The 26,633-nt window shown below is 40.9% G+C and overlaps 2 protein-coding genes across 5 annotated transcripts in view; both read left to right on the plus strand.

Moving 5' to 3' along the window:
- Window positions 1-335: 335 nt before the first annotated feature.
- Window positions 336-26,619, plus strand: HDIP1 (HDAC and MIER1 interacting protein 1). 3 transcript variants are annotated; one of them, XM_087738994.1, is made up of 4 exons: window positions 336-569; window positions 5,000-5,096; window positions 7,825-8,007; window positions 26,496-26,619. In XM_087738994.1, exons 1-4 carry the CDS (start codon window positions 504-506, stop codon window positions 26,609-26,611), a joined length of 462 nt encoding a protein of 153 aa, XP_087595120.1. In that variant the 5' UTR covers window positions 336-503; the 3' UTR covers window positions 26,612-26,619. The 3 variants fall into 3 exon arrangements, with proteins under 3 accessions (XP_087595120.1, XP_087595121.1, XP_087595119.1); XM_087738995.1 differs by lacking the exon at window positions 26,496-26,619 and adding an exon at window positions 10,759-11,055; XM_087738993.1 differs by lacking the exon at window positions 26,496-26,619 and adding an exon at window positions 13,977-14,525 and having other exon boundaries at window positions 337-569.
- The window catches only part of MYLK3 (myosin light chain kinase 3), a 50,157-nt gene continuing 38,186 nt past the window's right edge, over window positions 14,663-26,633 (plus strand). Inside the window, exon 1 of one of the 2 annotated variants that reach the window (XM_087738989.1) lies at window positions 14,663-15,866. In XM_087738989.1, the coding sequence (XP_087595115.1) occupies window positions 15,864-15,866 (3 nt within the window). In that variant the 5' untranslated portion in view covers window positions 14,663-15,863. Of the gene's footprint in view, window positions 15,867-26,495; window positions 26,620-26,633 lie in introns of those variants that run through there. The other variant, XM_087738988.1, reaches the window with a different exon arrangement.

The raw sequence follows: 26,633 nt of genomic DNA on the forward strand, positions 1-26,633 counted from the left end.
CCGCGAGGGGCGATCACGCCGGAGCCCCGGCAGCGCTCGGAGGCGACGGCGAGAGGTTGGGCTCGGGGCGGCCACCGCAGCTCCGCGGCCCCCCGCCGCCGGCCCTCCCCACCCCGCCCTCGGCCCCGCGCCCTGCGGGGGCCCGGCGGCCGTTACCGCCGTTACGGCCCGGCCGCTGGGCGGCCCCGGCCCCCCGCCCGCAGCCCCGCCGGTGCGAGGCGCGCAGCCAATCCGGCGGCGGGGCCGGCTCCTCGCGCACGCGCCGCGCCCCGCCCCGGCCCTGCCGTCGCCGCGGTGGGCGGGGCTCCTGCGGCGGCGGGGCGGGGTGGGGAGCGGCTCCTTTGTCGGAGGGCCGCGCCGGGGGCGGGCGCTGGGCGCGGGCCGGGCCCGCGGAGGCTGCGGAGGCTCCGGGCCGGCGCCGCGCCCCTGCCCTCTCCTCCCGCCCTCCCCGGCCGCCGCGGGGCGGGGCGGCCGGCACTCCGGCAGCGGCGGCAGCGGCGAGCATGTCCTCGAGCAGGGCCAAGAAAGTGAAGATGGCCACCAAGTCCTGCCCGGAGTGCGACCAGCAGGTGAGGCGCCCGCCGGCCCCGCTCCCCTCCGGGGAAGGGGGATTAGTGGCCGCGGGGTTAAACCGGCGCCCCCGGGAGCGGGAGGAGCGCTGGCCCCGCTGCCTCTGCCCATCCCGCGGGAGGGCGCGGAGCCCGCCCCGCCAGCCGGCGGCCCGCCATCGGGGGCGGTTGGCCCTCACAGGCCGGCGGGGTGCCCCGCTCCGGGGACGGCGGGGTCGCCGGCCACCTCGGCGAGGACAGGTGCCGCCCGCTGCTGGGGCTCTGGCTCAGGGGAGGGACGGGAGCCGTGGGCGGACCTGGGGGAGGTGGGCTTCGGCCCCCGTCGGCGGGGTCCGAGCCCCTCGCCCGCGCTCGGTGGCGGGGCTGCGGGACCCGCTCCCTCGGCGCAGCCCCGGCGTTCACCGCCCTGAGCCGCCCGCCCTCTCCGGCAGCACGGCGGGGACGAGCGCCGCTGCCGACGCCGCTTTGGGCCGTCCTTGCCCGGCGCGATGGGTGCGCGCCGTCCCGCGCTGACCTTCCGCCGAGCCGGGCGGAGTTCAGAGGCCGCTGGCAGCCGCCTTCCAGCTGCCGGGGCGCCGGGCCCCGCGCCCTGCCCCGGCCGCCCAGCGGCTCCCCGCCGGGGCGCGCACAGCCGCGCTTCCTGTTTTCTCTCCTCCCTGTGTCGGTTGTGGTTGCTTCGATACCCGCCGCTGCAATAGCAGTGCACGAAGCTGTCGACTGAGCTGTTTGCTTGTGTGTGGGGGGAATTAAATTGCCTCCGTGCCGCTGTGAAGCACTGTTTATGTGAAGTAAATAACCGTTGCCTTTGCAGCCTCTGCTTGGAACGTGGATTAAATATCGTGTTCCTCTTGCAGGGTAGTGTGATAGTTACATTATGCTGAAGCAACGTTCACAATTGTTTGCTTATGCGCTAGTATTGTTTAGTAACTATGTAACTTATTAAAAATATAATAAACTTGGTAATTTATACAATGCAGTCCGTCCTTTGGATGACTACTGTGCCTAAGGCTTGTCGGGAGCGCATTCAGTTGTGTTGTTTTCTCATGGAGTAGTTCAGAAACAGCAGAATCGAGACCTTCACTGCGGTGTCTATCACGTAGTCCAAATGTATACTGTTGTTTATGTCTTACTGCGGTTTTGTTATGCTACAAAATGGAGTTACTTACACTTAAACATTAACAACAGCTGATTTGAACTGCTACTGTATCGTGAGCTTGTCTTCATGTACGCTTTTTACTGGTAATGATGGTACTATTAAAAATAGGCCAGTTTGTTACAGCAGCGCTCCTCTGCTGGAACAATAGCACGGCACTGCAGAAGGCTGCTGTGGGGCTCAGGGTAGGGGGAGAGGCTTTTCCATGTAATCATGGGAAACACGTTTCTATTATTTGATCCTGAAACTTGACTGGTGTACACTACTTTAGCTATATTTAAAAAAATAATCTCGTGCCATTTTTTTCTTTTTTTTTTTTTTTTTTTAACTTATAATGAATAAAAACCCCTCATCTTATGTGTTCTGACTTGCATAGTTTTTATGGTGTTTCTACTCATCCTGGAACAGTTTGGAATGTTAAGCTGTGTGTGGGGCATCCTTTCATGTTTTAAGCAATAGATGAGCCACTGCAAATGCTCACATGTTAAGCATGTCACTGAAGTACTATTTCAGAGATAAAATTGTGTGCCAAGTTCTGGTTATTCAGTTGGTGAAAGAAGAAATTAAAATGAGTGAGAAGTTGAATATGAGAGTGGTGGTAGGCTGTTTTGTTTTTCTGGTTTTTTTTTTTTTTTTTTTTTTTTTTAAATAAATGTAGTGAATGTCAAACCACCAACAATAGGAAGAGCGAGTAAGCAAACATTATAGACTTTAAGCTGACGCTGAAAGTTTCACTTTGTTCTGCACTTTAAAACTAAAACACATGATATGCATATGTCAATGTAGATTTTCTGTTAGCAACTCCTCTGTGGCTAACATGGAATTAATGTGCATATATGTCCTGCCCCGGTACAAGCATTGCTCATAGGACCTCATTTTCCAGTACCAAAGGGTTGAGAGAGGATGAGAAACTACAACCTACAGTACAAGTCAGCCCTTTGCAGAGTGTGGGGAAGCTCTTGTGTGACTCTTAAGTGGTTGCGTTCTGTGCTAGCGTTTCTTAAATTCTTCCATAAACAAGGGCTTTGCATTTGTTTCTGATTTCTTCTCTAGGAGTGGCATGCATGGAAATATTTAGACAGCCACAAATATTGGAGTGCAATATTGAGTAACACTTCTTAGGCTTTTAAACTTTTTCTGTTGTAATTTAGATGATATGTAATTGCCATTTAGACTTTTTTAAAATTAAAAAAAGAAGGGTTTTGATGATATTTTCACAACCAAAGCACAGCCCCATTAAACTAGGGAGCCTGAAGTACTTGCAGTCAATCAGAAGAAATAATTAACACTTCTTAATTTAGCTTCAAGTAAACTTTCTTGTATGAGAAACTCAATTTCTTTTTGGTTAGGAAGATGTTAAACAGAGTAAAATAGTGTTTGTAAGACTATGTTGCCTTAATTATTATGGTACAGGATGTTATCAGGGTAGGTCTTCAAAGGATAACTGGTATCTTTCAGTGACGGAGCCCTTTCCCACCTAATCCCCCCCCTTCCCCCCCCCCCCCGCAAATGACACACACACCTATATGCCAAAACTGTAACACGAGAACAACGTTGTTCTGTTAAACACAGTTAAGTTCATTGAAAAAATATTGGGTCTGCTCCAATCCCCTTGGGTGGTTTTCCCCACTTTTTTTTTTTTTTAGGCTGAGCCTGGAAACGTAATTATTGGAGAGACCCAGGTGTTCAAAAATGGGCTTGAATGGAACTCCTGTATCACCTTAACAATACAAACTATCTGCTAGATATTGGGGTTTAGGACGCTTACACTGACTTATGAACAAGGAGATAAGTGTGCACACAAGTCTGATAAATTCTGAACTTTAAGGTTCAATAAACCTTGATTAGAATTGTTTTTATTATGTCAGCGTCTCCATGAAGGGAACGAAAAAGTCTCTAGTTACATAAAACCGGTATCAAAAGTCTATCTGTAAGCTGTTCATAGGGTGAAGTACAGGAGTTAAGATGTGTTATAGAAAGCAAAATGATTTGTTTATTCTGACTAGCAGTTAAGTTCTCCGTTACAAATTCATGTACTAATTTGGCAGGTTTTTTTCCTAGCCAGGAGAACATTGGAACTTGGTTCTTCTGCATGTCCTGTAAAATTGAGCCAGGAGTCATGGTTCTGTACTCCTCTGTTTGTTTCAGTGGACACGGGCAAACTTGTAGAGACCTGTCTTAAAGAATTATATCTGAGAAATTACCTGCTGCTTTTTTTCCCCACTGTCGTGCTTCAACATGACTTGACTTTAATGTGTGTTAATCTCTTCCAGATCTCTGTTTAAGCTTGCTTTGATTAGTGTTTTCAGTCTTAAACCTAATCAAAGCAATATAGTGTATTCCTTACTACTTTAAAAGATCTTGAAAAATCTTGGCTTTAAGTGAGGGTAATGAGGTTTGTAATTTATCAGTGTCACTTTTTTTAATTGCTCAGAATAAGATTTTTGTCATTTTTCATGTAAGTGTAGCATTTTCAGTTTTCCTCGTCTTGTTTTAAATTGTCTTATGCTGGGGGAATGTACTGCTCCTGACCGCTTAGCTGATGAGGAGAAGCACTATAGTCTCTCAGACTCTTCAGCCTGCAGTCAGCTTTCGACTAACTGTGGTAGGTCATTTGCATTTTGAATTAACTAGGTCCTTCTGTAACCACCCGGACTTGTCTACAGCGGTGTTGCAGAGTGTGGTACAAATGCCTCTGTTTTGCTTTGGGCTTTCTCTTGCCTCCTGTTTAAAGCTGCTCCTGCTCTCTAAAGGAGTTGCTTTCAAATGCTTCTGCAAGTGAATGTATTCGGAAGGTACTGATAGTTTTAACTCATACTTTTTCTTTAATATTATTTTTTTTAAAGTAAATGAAGGAAGCAAAACTGGGAATGTCTGACTGATTTGACTGGGGATATTTGAGAGCTCTGAAGAGAAATGATATTTCTATTCTAATTCACCCTGGCTTTAGTGCTCTCCACTTTCCCTCACCCCCTTCCTGACAGTCTGGGGAAAAAGGGTTTGTAGTACAAAGTGATCACAACAGCTGTACATTTCAAGCTTGATTTCTAACAACTGCATAAAGAAAAGGCTTGGTGGGTGATTCACAGCTGAACCTGTTTTTACTACATTTAAATACAATTGTATAATAGCACAGGCCATAGTTTGCAGTACAGACTGAATTTGAAGAGGTATCTCTAAGGTCAAAATGCGAGTTATTAGGTTTGTTTTTCTTCATTGGACAGGAATTTGGTCGTAATTTGAAATGATCTGAAATATTTGTCTCTTGTTTTCCCAGGTTCCTGTCGCATGTAAATCATGTCCCTGTGGCTACATATTTATTAGTCGAAAACTCTTGCATGCTAAACGTGCTGAGAGATCACCACCCATCACAGGTAATACTTACAGACATGGGAAGAAGGGGACAACAGTTCTTTCCCTTTATTTCTTGGAGGCAAAGGATAGAGTATCTTACTTCTCTGTGTAAACTGACTGTTGTCAGTTCACCTTCCCTTGAATTTGTGCATGGTAGACTTTTAACATGTTAATTTTTCTTTTTAATTTGGGGGGGGGGGAAGCTGGTGTTTTCAGTCTCACTTCCTTTGTACTTGTGATGTTGGCGTTTATTCTGTGTACATTCTAGCTGTGCATATTGGTCACTATGCAAAATAAATCCTTACGGAAAGCTTTCTGTTAATCCTGTTTTGAAGCTAAATGTCTAGAGGTGCCAAAGGGATCAGATTTCAGAGTACATGCTGATTGAAGCTGGGTTTTTCTGAAAGTAAAAATCCTTTTTTGGAAGAAGTTATGCTAAGTTGCACTTATTCATGAACACCTGAATAGCACTTTTTATAAAATTGCTCGTATGTTTAATCTAAAACGAGGTGAGTCTTTCTGCATGGTTAAATTAAAAAAAATAGTGTATTTTATGTGTCTAACTTGTGTGTCTTTTGTTGTTGATGGGCACAGTAAGAAGTCAGTTGAATATGCATTCTGGCATGATTAACATTCTCCTTGTGTTCATTTTTATCACTTCCTCCAGTCCTAGTAGGAATTAGTCAGAACAAGCACCTGTTAGGGAAGATGTTTAAAAAAAAAAAAGTATCTGATTTATAATGTCTACTTTTTAAAATTATCTACCAGGCCTACAAAATGGAAACTAAGTATTTGATATTTTGTATTTGTATTTTGAAGGACACTTGTAGTTTACCAGCTTGTAGGAATTATATGACATTATGCTAGATAACTGAACTTTCAAGGTGGGGGAGGTTAAGCAATGTCTGTGGTACTGTTTGGAAGTGTTGGTCAATTTTCTTTCCCCCTCCCCAGCTGTTTTCTTTGAAAGTTGATAAAGCAGTTACCAAATGAAGCTGAAAGCCATAATCCGGTAGAGCAAAGCTCTTGTATAATTCAGCGTTGTACATAGGAAATGCACCAGGGTAGGAAGAACCCCATGCACAAATACATGCTGGGGGCCACCCTGCGGGAAAGCAGCTTTGCAGGAAAGGACCTGGGTTCCTGGTGAACAGCAGGCTGAACGTGAGCCAGCGATGTGCCCTTGCGGCAAAGGCAGCTAACGGTGTTCTGGGCTGTGTTAGGCAAAGTATTTCCAGCAGGTTGAGGGGATCCTTCCCCTCTACTCAGTGCTGGTGAGGCCATACCTGGAGTACTGTGTGCAATTCTGGGCTCCCCAGTACAAGAGAGATGTGGACGTACTGGAGAGAGCCCAGTGAAGGGCCACGAAGGTGATGAAGGAACTGGAGCACCTCTCCTGTGAAGAAAGTCTGAGGGAGCTGGGACTGTTCAGCCTGGAGAAGAGAAGGCTCAGGGGAATCTTATCAATGTATATAAATACCTGAAGGAAGAGTGTAAAGAAGATGGAGTCGGCTCTTTTCAGTGGTGCCTAGTGACAGGACCAGAGGCAACGGGCACAAACCAAAACACAGGAGGTTCCCTCTGAACATCAGGAAACACATTTTTACTGTGAGGGTGATCGAGTACTGGCACAGGTTGCCCAGAGAGGTTGTGCAGTCTCCATCCTTGGAGATACTCAAAAGCCATCTGCTCGTGGTCCTGGGCAACGGGCTCTTGGTGGCCGTGCTTGAGCAGGGGGGTTGGACAGGATGGTCTTCAGAGGTCCCTTGCTACCTCAAGCTTTTTGTGATACTGTGAAATACAGCTTTTGTATTAACATTAGTGACAAGTTACCCTGCTGTCCAGTTTGTACCCTGTGTCTATACACAATCAATGGGACAACTGCAGCAAAAGGCAACCAGTTCCCTAGGAAGATGTAGCCGGGGACTGTATACGTCTGTACTGTGCTCATAAGGTAACTGCAACTTCTTTTAGAAAACATTGTTCCAGTATTTTCAACAATATAGCTACTGCAGAATGGTGATGCAGCCTTGCAAATGTGCACCTAGTCTGTGTTGAATAGTGTGCTGTGGTGACTGTACTGTTTTCAGTACTCAAGCTTGTTAATCCATACCTAACTTAGAGGTGAAACTCATGTAAATACTCTTTTTCTTTTTTACTCTGGTGTGTAGGAAAACAATACACCTGTTCAATATTAAGTGTTATGAGGCCTTGTCGTAGGCTAGATTTGGTGGGACATGCATGCTATGTAATGTGGCATTTACTGACAGCATTGTTGACTCAGCATCTCGATTTGTGTGAGCAGCGCGAATGATTTCATTGTTAGTGTCAAAAGAAGATGAAGTACTTTGCTGTTTGCCTCTATGATACACCTTTTTTTGGGGGGGGAGCTAGTGATAACATGCAATGGGCTGTCTTGATGGCTGTGATCTGTACAGGTTTTTTCCATCTTATTGTGGGAAACTGAACTTTTTGTATACTAGCAAATGTCTCACGTCGCAAGATGCATTTGAAGTAATTAAAGGCTTGATCCTTGTAATCAAGAAGTGAAGTGTCATTCTGGATCCGATACCTTAATTTCTGCCTGGATATCGTGCAGATGTAATTGTTCTGTAAAGGTATAGATATCTAACCACTTTTGCTAAGAGATTTAAAGAAAAAAGGTGATTGGATGGGGTAAGCACTAAGTAAATTAAGAACAAATATGAGAACAACCCTAGATCATACCATCTCTATTCATTTGCACAGAAAACAAGAGTGAGGCCAAAAGGAGACGGACAGAGAGAGTTAAGCGAGAGAAGATAAATTCTGCAGTAAATAAAGACTTAGAAAACCGAAAAAGATCCAGGTCTAACAGCCATTCAGATCACAGCAGACGAGGAAGAGGAAGACCTAAGAGTGCTTCAGCCAAAAAGCATGAGGAAGAAAGAGGTATGAGAACTGGAGAAGTATGTTCATTGGGTTTTCTTTTTGTATGAAGATTTTTTTTTTTAATCAATAAACCTTTGTACCATTCAAACCATTCAAGTAACTAGACTAGTTCAGCCAATACCTGTTATCTTAATACGGGGAAGGGATTGTTTCACATCTGTAGAGACATCTGGTTTTATGTTTCAGTGTTTGATTGGAACTAACTACAAAGAACTAAGTCTGTATTTTTAGCCACCAGGTCAAGTTTCAACATATAGGTTGAAAGCTATTGGACTGTAGCACTTAGTAGGTTTTTTGGTTTGGTTTTGCTTATTTACTTCGAGGTACTGCTGCTCTGTGTCACAAGGACAAACAATATAATGATGCCTGTTATCAGAGAGTGATTAGAATGATTGGGGTGCTTAAAAAGTTCCTTGAAACCTTTTGGGGGCATCTTGAGTCACTATTATGACCTGAATTTTTTTCCCATGTTTCTACAGAATAATACTCTAGAGGAAATAAATGCCTCCTTGCTTTTTAAGGTTCCTTGGTGACTTGCTGTTCTTAATCTTTATACAATAAAGAGGCTGTTACACACACTAGAGTAATTTTAGAGCCCTTTGAGTATGTGACTGTCGCTTAGTATTCCTATTTTTTTAAGAGCCTATTGACACTGCGTTTGCTATCTATGGTTTTGGAGATATTAATTTTAGGCCTGAATAATTAATCAAAAACTTAGCATAGACTTAAGGCTGGAAGGCAGATAGGAGGGGAGAGGAACAAGACTTCATATAAATATTCAGAAGATCTTGGTCTTAAAACTACTGAAACCATCAAGCATACCTTGTGGCTTAACTCAGAAATGCAATTGTTTTTTTCCCCTGCCACCTTATTTGTAAAAGAAATGGGTATTAATCCATGTTGTAAAGTGAGTTCCTTTAACTTCTAACTTTTCAAAACCAGTTTTGTTGTCTCTGCTATTTAATGTAAGTCTATTAATTCTTAAAGCTTCTTTCCTATAAAAACAAAGTACAAATTGGGATTTTGTTGTTGTTTTAGTATTTTGGCTGTGGAAAGAGGAGGTAGAACTTCATTTCTGTATGTTTTCTGGATGGCAATTGCTTTAGTGTAATAGGAATACAGTTGTTATATCTAATCTCTTCACTGTTGCATATGGCTTATTGATGTATGTAGCTTCACAGAATAGAGAGCTTCCCTATTTGTTATTGATCCAAGCTAGACTTTGTCTAGCACCTGTAGGAGTATTGCTAGGCATTTTACTGCCAGTCTAGTTCACACACATCTTTGGTTTGAAAATTCCTGCAAGCTTGTTGGGTTGCCCTATTAAAGTAAATCTTCTTTCCTGTCCCCTGAAAAAGAGGAAAGCAATCTAAGCAATCAAAAGAAAATATCCGTTCTCTTAATGCATGTTTTATAGTCTCCAAAAAGCAAGAATTTGAAAGCATGAGGGATATTTAGAGAACATGTTTTCCTATCCAGAACTAGGCTGAGTGTTTTTAACCTCTTGCTGAATACTCCAAAGTGTGACAATATGCCAGTGCTCTGAGGTAGAAAACTAGAAATAGGGACGTAGTGAGATCTTCGCATGAGAATGTGTGTGGTGTCTTGTTTTCTTGGTTTTTTTTTTTTTTTTTTAATTGAATCTCACTTGAGAAGATTGCCTTCATCTTCTTGTCCTGTTCTACCATCCCCTTTACTTGGTACTGTGACTACTGCTACTATTTCTTCCTTGACCTCTTCTGCAGAGCTGGTACAGAGCTTGGGTTCACGCCCGTTTGTAATTATCTGTGCTCCTCACCAGTACAGCACACCTTATTGGTTAGGAATGAGTGGGCTTAGGGTATTTTCTTACTTCTGACTTATTTCTGGTTATGTCAGACTGTAAAGTGTGTTGACCACTATGGTGATTATTGGGCAGATTTAAAAAAACAAACAAAAAGTTGATATATATGGCTGTCATGGCTATAAAAATAAATTCAGCAGAGAACCCATCATTTTGTAAGTAATCACTATAAAACAAGTTAACTCTGACTTCTCCCTTTTCAAGTGGCTTATAAAATTGGCCTAACCACTGCGTGTGGAGTAATTAGTGGGGAATTTTAGAAATATTCTTCTTTTATGAAACCTGCTGCTTGATAGTGTTATTTGCGTAAAACCATATTAAGCAACTGTAATTCTTCTACTGCAATTAAGGTGATTTTTGTGTGACTCATTGCTAGTCCTTTTATCAGCCTGCATAGTGTTGAAAGTCAGCTTTGGAGTGCAAGACATTAGCTTAGTGTCAGACTTCAAGTATGTTATTTCCTTGCTTATTGTATATTTCTGGGATATTTTGAATACATATTACTTGCCACTAGACTTCTTTCTCCCAAAAGACTTGAAAAGAAGCCACTACTTGCAAAGCTGTGAAATATTTGGTGCCTCTTATGCTTCTGCAATGCCTAATGCATTTGTAGATGAAAAACAGGACAGAGAACACCTGAATTATAATAGCATGCAAGAAGCAGATAATCTGTCCATTTGAAGACCACCCAGCTGTGAAAATTTTCTTCCTAAAGGCACCGATGAGATCTGTAGCTTTGCTTCCTTGCTTGTGTCGTGCTCTTTTCATACATAGCATGCTTGTTCCCAGTTATGTCTGTGCCTTTGTGACTGGTTCACTTTAGAGCGAAGAACTGCAGGATTCAACAGCAATTAAGAAGAACAGGAGAAGCAAAAGGACTTTTAAAAATAAACTATTTTTTCCTGCAGATTTGGTAAGAAGGAATGGAGGGGGAGGAAGGAGGAAGCTGATGTAGATGGAGGGGCTATGGCAGAGTGCTGGGACCCAGAGAATGTTCCTGTCACATGTTTCAGAGCCGTGTGATGACCCTGGAAAATAGGAACTTCTCACTGCAGGCTTCGCTTGTCAAAATTGTCACTTAATTTCTTTGTCAGAAATGCTGTAATATATTTTGAAAATAGAAACTTCGTAATAATCTGATTCTGATTTTTGTTGTGGTGGTGGTATGCTTTTTATTTTACTGTGTGGGACTGTGATACACAGCTAGTCAGGTTCCCAGGCTGCCTTGTTATCTACGTAACAACCTTCATTATATTAAAACAAACAAAAAACCTCTCCTATGCTGGAGGAAGTGGTATTGGTTATTCTGCTTCTGAAAGAGAATACAATTAAGCGAGACTCAGTAAGAGTGGCCTGGAGTCTTACTAAAGCATACTTAATACTTAACAAGGTGTGAATCTTTATAAAGATATACACGTTTCAGTGTCCTGATAAAACTTAAGCTGAATTAAATTTCTGGACCCAAGTTTTCCTTTTCCAGTACTTTCTGACTGTATTACTCATGCATTTGCTTGCCCAATGTGCACATTTGAAGTAGTTTACTATCTTGGATAGTGAATCTCAGAGCCCTGGGTTTTGAATCTGTACAAAATTTGTGAGGGGGGAGGGTCCATGTTTGATTTATACGTAGATCACAATTTTAAGAGCTGTGGGTCTACTGAGCTGCAGGAGATCTGGGGATGTGAGAGACATGCTACAGAAAGACTGAATATTTGCACCTAAATAGCCTCTTAGTTGTATATCAAAAGACTTAGTATTTCTAATGTCTTACAAAAATGGTATTGTGATTCTGTAAGACAGTCTTTTGCTAATAATAGAGAAGTGAGTCAAAACTACATTCAGATAAGACTATGAAGTGGAAAGTTTTAATAGCGTCTGTAGAAACCACGGTATCCTCTGAGTAGCATATGATAAAATGTCAGGCAGGTGCAAGCTCTTCACTGGTTACTGATGAGAACTGGAATTGTCTTAAGAATGAATGAAGCTTGCAAACCTGTGTTAATCCCTGATATTGTTTGATATCAAGATTTCAGTTCTTTAAAGCTGAAGCATCTCAGAATGAGCCAGTACTTTGGGAGGACAGGGAAGAAGAGAAACTTGAGAAAGTTTTGGTTTTTTTTTTTGGTTTTTTTTTTTTTTTTTTTTCGTGAAGAAGTCTACAATCTGTTAACAGTAACCCGGGGAGGGGGGAACAAAGTATTTTTAATTTTGCTGGGTGCTGGCATATTCGGGTGGTGGCTGGATTTGTTTGGATTGGGCAGTACAAAAAAAGGGGAGGGGTTTAGATATGAAAATAGAAAAGGTTAATGTGGAGTAACCAGAGTGCGTAGTGTCTGTGCTCGGAACAACTCCCAGCATTGTTCATGTGTAAATGGTGGGAGGGAGGAAGTGGAGCAACCCAGGCTGAGCGTGCACATAGAAACTGATTTGTCTTAAGCTACAAGGTAGGACTTGCAGCAAGACTCAGTTTCTCAGCTTTCATTTCAAACTCAGTACACTAGAGAATATTGTCTTGCGTAGCCAGGGAACAAGAAGTCATTTACGTTCCAAATATTAAACATGCTTTGATTTGTTTTACTTTGAGGCAAGTTTCTTGTTTTCAGACTAAAAACTGATGCATCTTTGTGTGTCCAGGCTCCTCACTAAGCAATTTTACTTGCAGGGAAAGGTGAGCTTAAGTGTGATTTAAGTTGTCTAGAAATCTTTTACGTAGAGGGTTTTGTTGCTGTGTGTCTCTATCAGTATTAGATCAGAACCCAGTGGTAAAGATTTTTCAGTTTCTCCCACTTAGTTGTTTGACACAAGCACTTGACTTCACAGGGAAGGTAGTCCGTTGGAATGGTGTCCATAGCTGTAACACAGACAATCAGATGTGAAGCCAAAACTAAAAATGTTGTTATGAATGTGGACCCATTGAAGGAATAACCATGTGAGTAGGTGGAGGTACGAGATGCTGGGATCTTTTTTCCACATGGTGCTTTCCATTATTTTCCAATGCTGCGTTGTCTTTCAGCCGCCCGTTGCTGATTTAGGTGGAGCAGTCAGCCAGAGCATGCTGTGGTCAAAAAGAGCATGCACGTGTGCATCTGTGTTAACGAGACAGAGGGGTCTGTCAGGTGACCGGTGTGGTGTGGTTGTAAATTAGTCTGGGCCACCGTGGAACTTGGATTAGAGATGGAGTTCCACAGCTAGACACCAGCCTTAAAGATCTGTATGTATTCCTCTCTTCTCTGTGTCTATAACCTTGGTCTTCTGCTGACAAAGGTGGGGTTTGTTGTGTTGGTTTTTTTTTTTTCTTAATGAATTGTGTCAGCTGCCTGTGGCTAGCTAAACTGGGATATAAATAGTCATGATCTGGAGTAAGTGGTATTTATAAAAGTACTATTCTACTACTTTTGTCATATGCTATAGTGTAACTTAGTGTACTTGGGCACTGCAGCATGCAAACTTCTTGATGGCTTGCTGTTGTGTATCTGTAGCCTTGAAAGAAGCCAACATCAGCAAAGGGAATTCAGAGGCTTTCCCTTGCTCACTGAGGTGTTAGCATTGTTCTATATCTGGGATAAGATTTAAAGTCTGCAGTATAGAAAGTCCAGAAAGGTTCATGGTGGCAAATTGGGAACCTGACTTCTGCCATGTATCTGCTCTCTGGTCTTGGACGCTGTAATGAAGCTCTTGGGTTTCTGTTACTTAGATGTAAAACAGGGGACAAATGTCATATTTGCTGAGGGTATGGTGAAATATCTTTTTTCTAGGATGGGAGGTGTTTATGTAAAAGCAAAAAACCAAACAAACAAAAAAAAAACCAACCCAAAATAGGAGGAACACTTGAATACTCTTTTGTGTCGGGAATCAATATAATGTTAGTGACTCATTTTTTCTTTGTCATTAATGAACAGAAATTCAGTCATGCTTTTGGATGACTAATTCTGTGACTCTTCTAGCACCTTTATGTGCCTCCATTCCTTCCTCCTCTCTCTCAATCCCTCCCTGCGTAGGAGCTGATTGTCTAACTTCTTTTCAATTCCAGTACTCCATTCCACATAATTTATTAACTACTATGTAACTTGCATTAACTTTGGATAATGGAAAAAACTTCTAATAGTGACTTTTTTTTCTTCTACAGAGAAACAAGAAAAAGAAGTTGACATGTATGCTAACCTTTCAGATGAAAAGGCCTTCGTATTTTCAGTGGCCTTGGCGGAAATAAACAGAAAAATTATCAATCAAAGACTTATTCTGTAACTTGTAAGCACAATCTGATGCATTTATATGCAGAATGGTTAGCATATTTCCAAGGTGTCGTGGACTCTCGGAAAGTGTGTTGTCTGCACCAACAAGGACCATAGTATTTCCTGTTAAAATTCTGCTGCTGTTCTTGGAAATCGAATTCTGTCTCTACAAATCAGAAACAAAGTGTTCACAAGATTGTGCTGTGAAAAATCAGAAAGCAGATATGTTTTACATCTTGAAGACAAATGCTAGACAAATGCACAGAGAGACTGCACCCATTCCAGAGCACTTCTTTTAAATTTGCTGCCAGAAATGCAATATTTTAAATATTTTCAGAAATAAATGATTTTCCTTTAGAATTATATATTTCAGATTTTTCAGCTATATTGCAGTTTACGTATGTACAGTTCACATAACTTTTTAATAAATTGATGTTCCAATATTTTATTGAACTGGGAATTAAGTACATTTGTGATACTTAGGGTGTGTTGTTTTTAATCCTCTTGGAAATCTGGTATTCATCCCAGGGATGACTTTAGATTTGCATTTTTTTAATAGGTGTGATGTAATTCCGATAGGAAGAAAATTAAAGTGGTTTCATTTGGGGGGATTATTCTGCTTGACAACTTCGTATTGTTAATGAATTTTCTCTAGAAAATGATTCCTGGTTGCATAGAATTGTTTTTTTTAAAATCACATATACTTTTTGGGGTCAGACTCCTGAAGTTTGAGAGCTAAGTGCTTGTTTTGTAACCACTCTTTGCTGGCTGTCTGCCTTGTCCAGATGGTAAGTACTTCTCCCGTACTCTCTCTTGGCCCATCGTTTACTGGAGAGGGAGAGAAGCAGGCATCAGAGATGTAGATCTGAAGCTAGCATCTTCTTACTGGTATTGCCAAAAGATAAGGATATGCTAGTTCCTTTTACTCTCATCAGCTTTTTTGTCTGTCTTTTAAAAGTGTAATTCTGAGCAGCGTTGTTTGTGGACTGTTGACTGCAAATACCAAAGCAAAAGTCTACCTGAGTGTGCAAAAAATGAGCTGTTTTGCTAGAAATAGGTTTGGGAAAAACATTCAACAAAGTCGTCTTTGTTAAAGTGGTATAGTGCAATTTACATTAGTAAATACATGGGGGTTTTATCTTACCAAAAAAAAAAAAGCTCAAGCCCTGTAAAATCTTGAGGGAGGAGGTGTAGGAGGCAATTGCATTCATAAAATCTGACATACTAGCTTTTTGTCACCTTTAATTCACTCTTTTCTAGGACGGGGACTGCAACTTAGTCTTAGTCTTTCTTCAGTATTACTCATGCTTTTCAGTATCACATTACTTTAATAGTGAGAACTACATAATGAGGTTCTGCTACAGAACTGATCTCTGGGTGAAGGCAGAGATTATTAATAAAGCGAGACTATCAAATACAGACTGTTTATTAGTTATTGGTTAAAGGAAGGAGCTATGATAGTTTTGAGTTAAGCCACAAGGGACTGATCAGATGCAAACGGTGTAAGCAGAAGCAGGAAATGTGGAAAGTGATTTTTTTTTTAATTCTTAACTCCTAAGGAGTAATTGGGGTCCTTTTTAGCACTGGATGAGCGGGATGGGTGTGGAAATGCACTTAAACCACTAATTTACATTTGTCTTTATTCCAGTAAATGAGGAATTGTGAACACAAGACCTACTTCCCTACATCATGTAGACTTCTGCTTTCCAGATCTGTAGCCTGTCACAGATACCAGTAGTAAAGACAGATGAGTAGCTCTTAAGGATAGAGCGTATGTTTGCATGGTAAGTTATTAAAGTCAGAATGACAAAAGGGAAGTTCTAATTTTGGAAACTTAAGATATGATCAGGCTTGTATTGCTTCTGTTGCTAGAATGAGATCTGATGTGTTAAGAAGGGACAAAAGGAACTAGTAATGCAGTCTGTTCGGCGCTGTAACCTCCGTTCCTACAGGTATCTATTTCTTTCTGCTCCTGTACATGGAATTAAAGTTATCTTCAGAGGACTGAAGTTAATGTTTTTAGATGTGATAAAACTTAACTTGTGTCTCTTTACATTTAGATGATGCCTTCTCTGATAAGTACTGAAAAATATGTTCATACCTCTCAAAAGCGCATGGCTGTGTTTTTCTCCTTCATTGGTGGAGGCTCTCTTGAAACAGTGGTTGAGTTCTATTTCTGTACTTCTTCCTTTGTCTTCCCCAGGTCCCCAGGCTGCTGTCAGCTCTTTCCCACTTGTGGTCATACTATTTTTCTTCTCCTGCTGGCTTCCAGTTTCTTCCAGAAAGCTGTGATGGAAGCAGGTGGCCTTGAAAATATCCTAGGGAAAGAGTGCTTCTTTGCAAAGCAAGAGTCCTGACTTTCTTTTCCCAACAACCAGAAACAAACCATTCTTTCCTATATAGACAGGACACTTCAGCATCTTCCAAAATCCCTGGTAACTCTGTGGCTGTGGTATGCTAAGACATAGATTTCTTGGAACATACTTGGTGACTGAACTGGAAAGCGTCTGTATGAAATAGGCATCAGCACGATGGCATCTCAAGAGATCTTTCTTTGTGTGTTAGAGATGATCAGTGGATGAAGCGCTGGGGCAAATCATTGTAGATGATAGTTGTAAAATGTATTCGATCTCAGTCTACAAAACTAAAATAAAGCCAGTAACAGCAAAACGATGAGAGAGTAAAATTCTATGTACTGCAGCTCCGACTTAGTTGGAAACTGCATCGTTTCCAAGAAGCAAGAATAAATATGTAACACTTCAGGAACTTGCTTATGCAAAATTTTTTTTGTGACTCCCTACTTCCAGTATAAGATTTTAGGCCCTGCCTTTGAATGTCTTTATGGTTCAGTCTAACTTAATTTGTTTCACTGCATTTTGTAGCATGAGACCTCACACAGAAAAATAATCTTCTTTCAGAAAAAGTGAATTAGGCTGCAGTTTAACTAACTTGAAAGAAGACCATGTATATCACCACCACAAAAATAGCACTCCACCTCTATACTGCCTCTACACAGTGACTTACCTGACTAGATAAACTTGATGTTGTGAACTGAATAGTTTAGGATTGTCCTGGAGAACTGCCTGTTTATAAACCATCATCTAGCAAGCGCTGCTTTCTGCCACTTCTTTTCCCTTTTTTTCTGAAGAACTATACTTCCAGTGTTTATATCTCTGTGTAATATAGCATGTCAGACCATCAAGCAGGTTCACAGTTCAAATCCTGGCTTGAGATTTCTCTGCGTTTACTCTATTCTGCTACTAGATGGCAGCCTTATTCTAAGGACAGTTACTGTCTATTCAGGCATTCTTACTATTGATACTAGGAAGAGCAGAGCATTCGGTTTTTTGGTGAAAATACACTGAAAGATTATTTTTCTTTAGAATATCACTCCCTTATATCTAACTTGGGAGCTTAAACTCTTGCTAATGGGTGTTACTGGCTATCTGCACTGAAAGTAGATGGCTTCATCAGTTGTGTGGGATGTTAGCTCTTGAGCTGTGAAAATGGGTAGAGATTAATAATCTGTCAAGACCAAAGAACTCTGAACTTTCAAGTGGCAATTTAATAAAAAATGGTTTAAGGAAACTCTTCTTCACCTCACCTGGAAGTCCTATATATGTAAGTTTTCTTTGGTCAAATTTTTACAAACATGTCTAATTTTCCTGTTATTTTCACTCTAATACTGTTATGATTGATTTTAAAAAGTTGGAAATGGGGCAAGGTATTGGGGAATACTTCGCACATTATCATCACCCTGTGGTTAAGCAGCAGGATTTACAGAGAGGGAAACTGGAATTGAGATATTTGCTTCAAATATCAGGTCCCAAACAAGTTCTTTGGGTTGGTTTTACTTAGTGCCTTTTAATTTTTTTTGAGTTTTTCTAGGTTTTTTTTGAGTGAAACAGTGATTCATTTAGGCTACTAGCAGCACTGTGTCTTTCTTGTATCTTGGACTGTACTATCAAGGATGCTTAGTATCTTATTGCCTAACAGGACATGGTGCTTGACTTTTGTTCTTTAAGATACTGATAACCTTTAAGGTATTGATAACCTGTGATTAAACAGTGTAACCAGAAAGCTGTCTTAAACCACTGTTTAGTTTAACCCTTTCTGAGTTGCTGTTGTCCGGAATACGATTCCTCTGCATGCATGATCACATGCAGGTATTGCTGGTGTCCTATTTTGTATCTCTGGGTGCATCTATGCAAGTGTTTTTGTTTGGATTAGGAGTGTGTGTTGGAAGCAAATCTCATGATAGTGTCTACTTCCAGTGCTTGTGGAATGGTCTTGGGGAGCAAGAAGTAGATTCCTTTTACAAAAAATTGACCTTGAAAATGCCCTTCAACTGTTAGTGGATACTTGGTCTGCAGGACCAGGTCTGCCTGTAGCAGATGTTGGGCTCTCAGTACCAACTGTTTCACTCTACAGATTTCCTGTTGTGCCTCACTTCTTGCTTATTATGAAAATACAGCAGAGCAAATGTTAACAAGTTTAACCGACACTTTCAGGTGAGTTGTTATCCTTCGAAGTATTAACAATGCTATCAGTGCTTTGTAGAAGGCTCCCTGCTTTATTTCACTGTGGATTCTGATGAATAACCTCTAGCAAATCGAACTAGCGTTTCAAGATGTTGCTTTCCCCAGCTGTTTGCCTACCCTTTTTGCAGGTTGCCATCTAGGTAGCAGTGATGGTAGGACAGCTCTAATAAGTAGTTTTTTATTGTTTGTTTTTTTTTTTCCTCTCCTTTAGGCTGTCACTTTCAAAACTCACTAGTAGTTACAGAAAGTCTGGCTGCCTCCAAGTTATATCTGATTAATCAATTTTTCTATTGAAATGAAGATGATAAATTTTGCTGCTTTATGGTTGATCATACACTACAGAAATACACTGCATGACTTCAGTAGATATTGTCACTTCATAATGAACTGAAAGTATCTGTAAATTAATGTACTAGACAGGGCTTTTTTTCTGCTCTTACTTTTAAAAGGGCTGCTCATAGCTGCTAGTTGTTGAATTGGATGTGCAATCTAAGTAAAAAGCAAGAAATCGATTAGGCAGAAGGCAGTGGAAGTGGATAAATCTGTGTGTTTCTTTTTTTTCTCCAAAAGAAAACCTAAACCTGCTTTCACTGAAGTTGTTTAATTTCAAGCTTAAACCGTGATTCTCATGAATCATTTGGTGTTGTGATGCAGCACATCCCCCAGGAAAAAGTCAGGTACCCCTCCCTCATCTTCCCCCCACGCCCCACAAGCTGCTTTTCTTGGTGCCTCTTAGCTTCGTACGTAGAACCTGAACTCCATCTTATGAAAGTTAGTTTACTGCCTTTGGTCTCCTACTATGCATTATTTGTCTCAATCATAACTTAGTCTTTAATTTTGTCATAAGGGTAAGAAATAAATACTATTTTTAATCCTGGACAGTGCTGAAGTCCATAAAATGCTGTTAAGAACAGGGGGTGTTCCAGATACCAGGAGTACAAACATTAATAGTTTGGCAGTTTTCCAAGTCTCAGTGGTTTTTGTTTTGTCTTGGAATAAGCAGCTTTTGAATATTTTATTGAAAGTATCTTGCTAATAAAGAAAAATCTTCAGATTGAGATCTGAGTTGCTTTATTTGGAGAAGGTGTGGAGCAGAATGTGTGTGTTTGTGCGTGTACATGCACATGTGAGCATGTGTAATGATGAGATGCATGGCCTGCTATGTAGGCAGTCTGGGTCCTCGGTCCTGATCCTCAACAACAGCAAAGAAGCGTTTCATCTAAGGCCACTGAACTGGCTAGAGCAACAGGTGAACCAGGAGTTCTGATTTTCAGTAAAATGAATAAAGGATACTGAGTCCTAATCCTGATTTTACTGGCACTGCATGTGGTCTGTAATGTATTTGAAAGTAATGTTTATTGATGGAATTTACTTCTTTGGCAAATAAAATAATTCTGATGTATTAAAGGACATTTTTATTTAAGTAAGGGGATATAGTTTATTAACAGCATAGTTCATGAATCTTTAGATCTAGTTGTCATAACATGCATAAGAGATGCACTAGGTATTAAATCTATCTTTTGAAACCACACAGAGTGTCCTGAAGGTAGCACAGGTTTTGTCTTGAACACAAGACAGAAGTCAGAGAACAGGCATGAGTGTAAGAAACTATTGAAAAGCATAGCTTTTACTTTGCGTGAGACTGTCAGCTGGAGGACTTTATTAAAACTATGAAATGTTGATCTGTAACCTCAAATGAAGTTAGAAATGCAAGGCTCGCTTTTTTAAAATTCATTAAGGATCCTGTGTTACTGTAGAAGGAGGTTTAAGGCATAATTGCTTTTTACTTTAGCTTTCTGAAGCAGTGGAGGATAATGATTACTTCCTGTCATCTTGAAAAAGTAACAAATCTCTCGGTTCTTCAATTCCTTCATTCCAAAGAATGAAAAACAATGCAGTAAGTTGAGATACTTAAGACATTGAGATATATTTAGTCTTGGCCAAGTACTGATTCAGAGCCTGATCCTGTAGTTTTACCTCTTAACTCTGTTGAAAAAGAAGAAATTAAATTAAAAAAAAAAAAAAATTGTACAAGTAGAATTCCCTACCAAAGTGAGCGGACAAATCCATCCTAAGATTTGAAGATGGGCATTAGAATTTACTTTTAGGATTTTTTTTAGGTCTTGACATGCAGTGAAAGGTTTTCAAGAAGGTACTTCTTCTAAAAGAAGTTATATTTAACTGAATGTTTAAAATGATGGAATGTCTTCCTAACACTTAGATAGAGGAGCATTTTGAAAATAGTACCTCAAAGCAGTGAATAATGGGCTGAATGGAAATGGAGAAAGAAGCCTAATTTGCCTAAATATTAATAGCTGCATTCTGAAGAACAGCCGAAGTGTCCCGACAGGGAAGAAGTGTCCCGCAGCGTGTAGGATTACTCATGACTCTAGTCACTTCTCAATGTATTTTTCTTTCATTGTTGCTCATGCCTGTTTTAAAAAGATCTGAGTGTGTCATCCAAAATATGTAGCTTGCATGTCTTGGTGCTGACCAAATTACGAACTTGGCAACTTGTATGATGTTGCTTACGACATTCACAGTGCTGCCTACTGGCACGCGGTTACTTAGCAACAGCGAAGCTCACGTTTACGTGCAGCTCCTGCGTGTGCATCTAAATGTAGTTCAGGGAAAAAAAAGGTTAAAGGAGTACAGAGTTTGGAAGAGGAAACAGATACTTTAACACTTTGTACCGTTCAGCAATTTTGATTTTGAGACTGATGGCAAGAGTACATAGGAAAATGTCTTGTAAAATATTTTGTCTTTTAAAACCTTTATTAGATTGTTAATGTACTACAAGAACTTGAAAACAAAATGAACAGAACCCTACTCCTACCAACTATATAAAGAGCAAAAATAAAAAGCCAGCAAATGGAAAAGAGCAGGGGACACATTCTGTTTTGAATGCCTGCGTTACAAATGCGTTCCTGGGAAACAAGAAGATTAATCATTTGGACATGGGGAATCTGAGAGTCACAAAAATGATATATAGCTCTTTTGTGAGACTAACAGATGGGTTGAGATTATATTAGATTAATTATTTCCGAGATTGTTGTTTGCTGCTTGTCAATTTACTACTGCTTTTTTGCTGATCAAGCAAAGGGATTTTTGACAGCTTGCACTCCTTATGACTGCAGTAATACTCAAAAGGCCACTGGCAGACTGTTACTGTATGATGATTACGTTAATCTCAATTTCTGGGATTTCAGGCATGCAGTTCTCGTTATTAGCCAGTGTTGTAGTTGCAGTGGAGTTTCCTTATATAGCAAAGGGAGGAAGGTAATTGCAGCTCACTCCAGACGTGAGAGGAGGCAGGGACCAGAGTGACCAAGCTAGGAATGGTGAGGGCAGAAAAAACCAAAAGTTAGGCTTAGCTAGAGCATGGAGAAGGGTGTAATGGCGAGAATTAAAGATGAGTGTGTTAAGGCTGTTGGGAGAGAGACGTGGAGACCTTCTGTAGCATATCATGGTGGAGAAAGCAGGGCATGTGTTTCAGATTTCTGGAGATGTGAGGAGGAGCAGGGAAATTCAGAGAACAAGGGAGAGGTGACTGGAGAGGTGCTGCATTTGTAGGAGGAGTAAGGATACTGCTACTCAAGCTGTTCTCAAGACTTGAGCTGTTCCTTTTTACCTAAAAATTAGGTGGTTTGAGAAATTAATTCTCCAGAGGCTATGTTCTTTTTCTCTGTGTTGCTTGGGCTTCTCTATCTGTATCCTTAGTTGTGTTTACTGGGCTTTTCTTGTGGGAAACAGATTCAGACATGAAGTGGAAGATGAACAAGGTCCCCTACCACCACAGGGAGTGGGATTGAGAGTGTTAATTCTTGTTCCTTGTTTTTCAGAGCTGATTCAAAATGAGGAAACATCTTGTAAAGAAGGTTTTTGAGGACTAGAATGAACCTAGTTAGTGGACACTGATTTAAAGTAAAAAAAAAAAAAAAAAAAAAAAAAGGCAGCAGTCCAGACTGCTGAAATTAAAATACATCTAAAATACTTACCTCTGAATTTCAAACTCAAATGTAAAGGATCCTATAAATCTGATTTCCACACATGTGTTCACTGGTGTTGTATGTGTACTTTATGGGGCTTACTGACAGAAATGATGTCTTCTCTGGTTAATGGACCATGGAAATGAGAGGTTGTAATTATCAACTGTGCTTTGTGGCTGCTTCAGTGTGGGCAAGAGGGTAAGAGAGGGTTGTGTCAATTGAGTTAATTCTTTATAAAAAGTACAGAATAGTGCTTGTGTGAAGTAGGAGCTTGATAAAATCTATCATCCAATGCAAGTGACAGCCTACTCATCCCATCTTACTTCTAGGAAACACTCTTGATCTGCATTTCTTACGATTGTTGGGTTTTTTGAAGGCAAGTGGAGGAATGACGCGAAATTCTTTTGGTTTCGGGTTTTTGCAAAAGGTTACTTCTCTACATTAAAAACTAACAGGCTGTTGAACAGTAAATCTGTGCTACAACAAATGCTTTGCAAAGGGAAATAAGGTAAAACTAGAACAATTCATCTGACTCTTCCCTTTAGGGTGTTCTTTCCTTCACTAGTGGAGACTAGAAGTGTGCAGGCGCCGTCTGCCTCAGTATCCCGAGCTTGTTTGTTGCTGCCTGTAGGGTTGACCTGTGTAACAAGGCTCTGTGCTATGCAGAAGCAAAAGACTACTACCCGAAAGTTGTCCCCCATCCTTACAGAGAAGGCTTGAATCTGTTCTGCTTTGGACCTGTTTGATGACCATCAAAGCCAGGTTTGCTATGTAACGTGGTATGCTATGAATGCAAAATCATCCACCATGCTTGCCAGGAGACAAAGTAGATACTGAGTCACTTTGTCTCTTTTAATTTGTTTTTATGGTGATTGTAGCTATTTTCAAAGTGTTTGCTAGGTAAGTTGCCTTTTGTGAGTTTATTCAGCTGTAGATGCTGTACCCCTTGCTTTGGCAGCTGGAACAAAAGCAGAATAATGAAAGAATAAAAATCTGCTGACAGTTGTACTTGGGTTTGTGCTTTGCAGGCAGGATTTGTTGTAGTGCAAATCTTTGTGGGCTAATGAAGTTAAAGCAGGGCTTTAGATACTATTCTTTTAAACAAAAGCAGCCTGCCTAAAGCTGTCTCTGCTAGTGTTTTCCTTCTGAAACAATGAGAGTGAATACTGCAGGTTTAAAAGTGGAATATAATTTATGAGGCATCTAGCCTTGGGGAATGAGTCCTTTGGGATTTAAAATATAAAATGAATATTAATGAGGTGGGGAGGCTTTCAGACCTGGCCTTTAATACTAATCCATTGTGAGTGGAGCAGCTCTAGAAATGTGCTGATACTGGCACAGAGACAAACAGGAATTGACTGCTCTTAAAAAATGCCTCATCAGTCAAAGTCTTCACAGACTCCCGGGTACTTGTCCTGATCAGATACAGGAGGGGACTTGAACATTTCTGGTGTCAATACTTTGCCTGCTGATTCTGCGAGCGTTTCCCTGGGAACACTCCTGTATGCTGGCATTCGGTTCTAGCTTGTTGCATGGATGGAAGTGTAATGAAAGGGTAAGTTATTGGCAGAGTTTGGAAATCCCTTTGGGAAAAGAACTGTAAATCTTCAATTAGATTTTTTTTTTTGGGCATAGTCATGATGAGTTAAACTGGGTGGCATCAGTGTTAGTAGCTCCCTGCCCCTGATTATTAATGATAAAAAGGCTCTAAAATACTTAAGTAATTTAGTAACTCTTAAGCGTGTGTGAAAGAAATGTCCCAAGGGACTAAAGCTTCTCCCTACTTATTTTCAGGAAGGAAGATACTCTGCGTTAACTTCCATGTTAACAGTTTCAGCTAAGGAATGTTGTTTAGATTATAAATTCCCTGAAAATGGCGTGTGTTTGTGGAGCAAGGCGCCTCCTCCTAATTCACTGAGGCTGATGCTGGGAGATGAGAGAGGTCACCTCAAAAATGCTGAGCCCCTTCATTTACTCAGTAGTTAGTGCAGGAATTGGCATATCTGTCAGCAGCTGGCTGGGGAAGCTCGTAATAATTAATAGCCTCTTAATGTTACCTTTTTCCTTTTCTTGGTCTTTGCTCCGAATACATTGATCTAGCTGTCAAACACCTCTCTTGGTTTGAAAGAAGAGTTTTGGAGTCTAAGTATAGCAGATTGAAAGAGTTGCTCTAAAAGCTAAAGTACTAACCTTGATCTTGATTTCAATTGTTGGGTGTTACTTGCATTGTTTTTGGAAAAGCTTTGCATTTATTCTTTCAAGTAAATGTCTCATGACATCTACAAAGCCTATACCGGAATACCCATACTCAAAGTGAGCACTTCCCTTGTCTCTAGCCCTTAGTATTTAGGGGAAGACACCAAACTCCATTTTTCTTGTATATAAAATCCACTAGACTTTTCCCTAGTACTAAAGGAAATGTAGTCCTGTGTCCATTGCCTGTTTTCTATCCACAGCAATACATTTAACTTTGTGAGAAGTGGACTGCTTCCTTGTTGTGGATTGGATGTTATATAGTTGCTACTGATTTGTTGCTTTTAATACTCTTCTGAAAACAGAGTCCAGAATCAGCATCATAAGATCTGAAATGAAAATGGGGGAGAGAAAAGCTCCAAATTTTTTTTTCAGAAGCTAAAATGGAGAAGAAGCAAAGTTAGTGAAGCTCATAATCATAATAATTATATTCTTAGTATTAATGAAAATACTGCAAGAAGGTGTTGTTTTACACTACAGTTCTGTATTTAGATCTGCTAACGGAAGGTCGCAGGCTGAGCATTGCTTGTTCTGGACCGCTTGCCAAATTTCCTAAAGGATTCTCTTTGTCATGCAAGCTTTCCCCCGTGGCATGGCGCTTACATGCTGTACATGCCTCTGCTGCCACATTAAGTAATAACTTCTCTTTATTAAATCTGGAGTAACAGCATGATTATTTGTGCTATTGGAATAAGTCACAAATGTATTAAAAATACTTTTTTTTTTTTTTTCCTCCCCTGGGTCTAGGGACCTCCTGGCTCATCTGTTAAGCACTACACCTTTTGAATAGCTGTAGCATTTGTTGTTCTCTTAGGATCTGGAATAGGGGTCTTTAATTCGTACAGTCAGTTACATGTTAATAAAAAAACCTTGAGGCCGTGTTCAAGAGCTTGACGCCCGTGTGGATAGTCTCCTCTCCCATTGAGAGTGGCTGGATAGTGTTCCTTGTGCAAATGCCAGGAATACTGCTCGAGGTGCTGCCACAAAGCCTGCAACAGTCTTACTCTGTCCAGGCAAAAGGGCCCAGCAGCAGTCCACTGCTTACTGCTCCGAAGACAGCAGTTTTGCTCTACCACTATATGGAGCTAGCTGAAGTGTCTTAAAATTTTTGGGGCAGTTTTGACCTAGGATTTATGGGTTGATTTTTGCCTTTTAAAAGGCAGAATAGTAATAATAGATTCTAAGGCTCTGAAAATGTTCTGTGAGCTAGGAAGACTTTAACTCAGTTTTACAGGTGGAAAAGCCAAGGTGCAGAGACTGAGTTAGACGTTATGCAGGAGTCTGGCAGTTGAGACAGACCTCACGTTTCTGGAGGTCTAAGTCCAGTGTCTCAGGCAGCCTCTGGGTGCCTGTGTCCCTTTACCAGGATGTTAGACTGCTAACCTCTCGGTGGAACTAGCTCACCTCTATGAGCTGCGGTCAAATCATCCTGTACCCCAGGCAACCCCTGGCCTTTTCACTTGATCATTGTATGGCCTGGAAAACATTCCCTGCCAGGCAGTAAAAAATACTTGCAGCACAGCAAGCATGGCCATCTCCTCTCTGGCTTTTGCCCTGTGAGAGTTCCTCGTTCACCTTAATTCACTGGTTTTGTCTGTATTCATATTGGTTTTATTTTGTTTTTTAACAGCATATTGGTTATCTTGCTGTACAAACCCAAGTGGAAACGAAGCACTTGTTTTTGCTGTGAGAGGGGTAGCCAGATCTATACCCACACTTCTGGACCTGACATCTCTTAGATCATAATGCTAAAGGTACAGTATCTTAT

The sequence above is a fragment of the Nipponia nippon genome, unplaced genomic scaffold (genome assembly GCF_047370975.1).
Source record: "Nipponia nippon isolate SJK-2023a ecotype South Korea unplaced genomic scaffold, ASM4737097v1 scaffold_7, whole genome shotgun sequence".
Lineage (NCBI taxonomy): Eukaryota > Metazoa > Chordata > Aves > Pelecaniformes > Threskiornithidae > Nipponia > Nipponia nippon.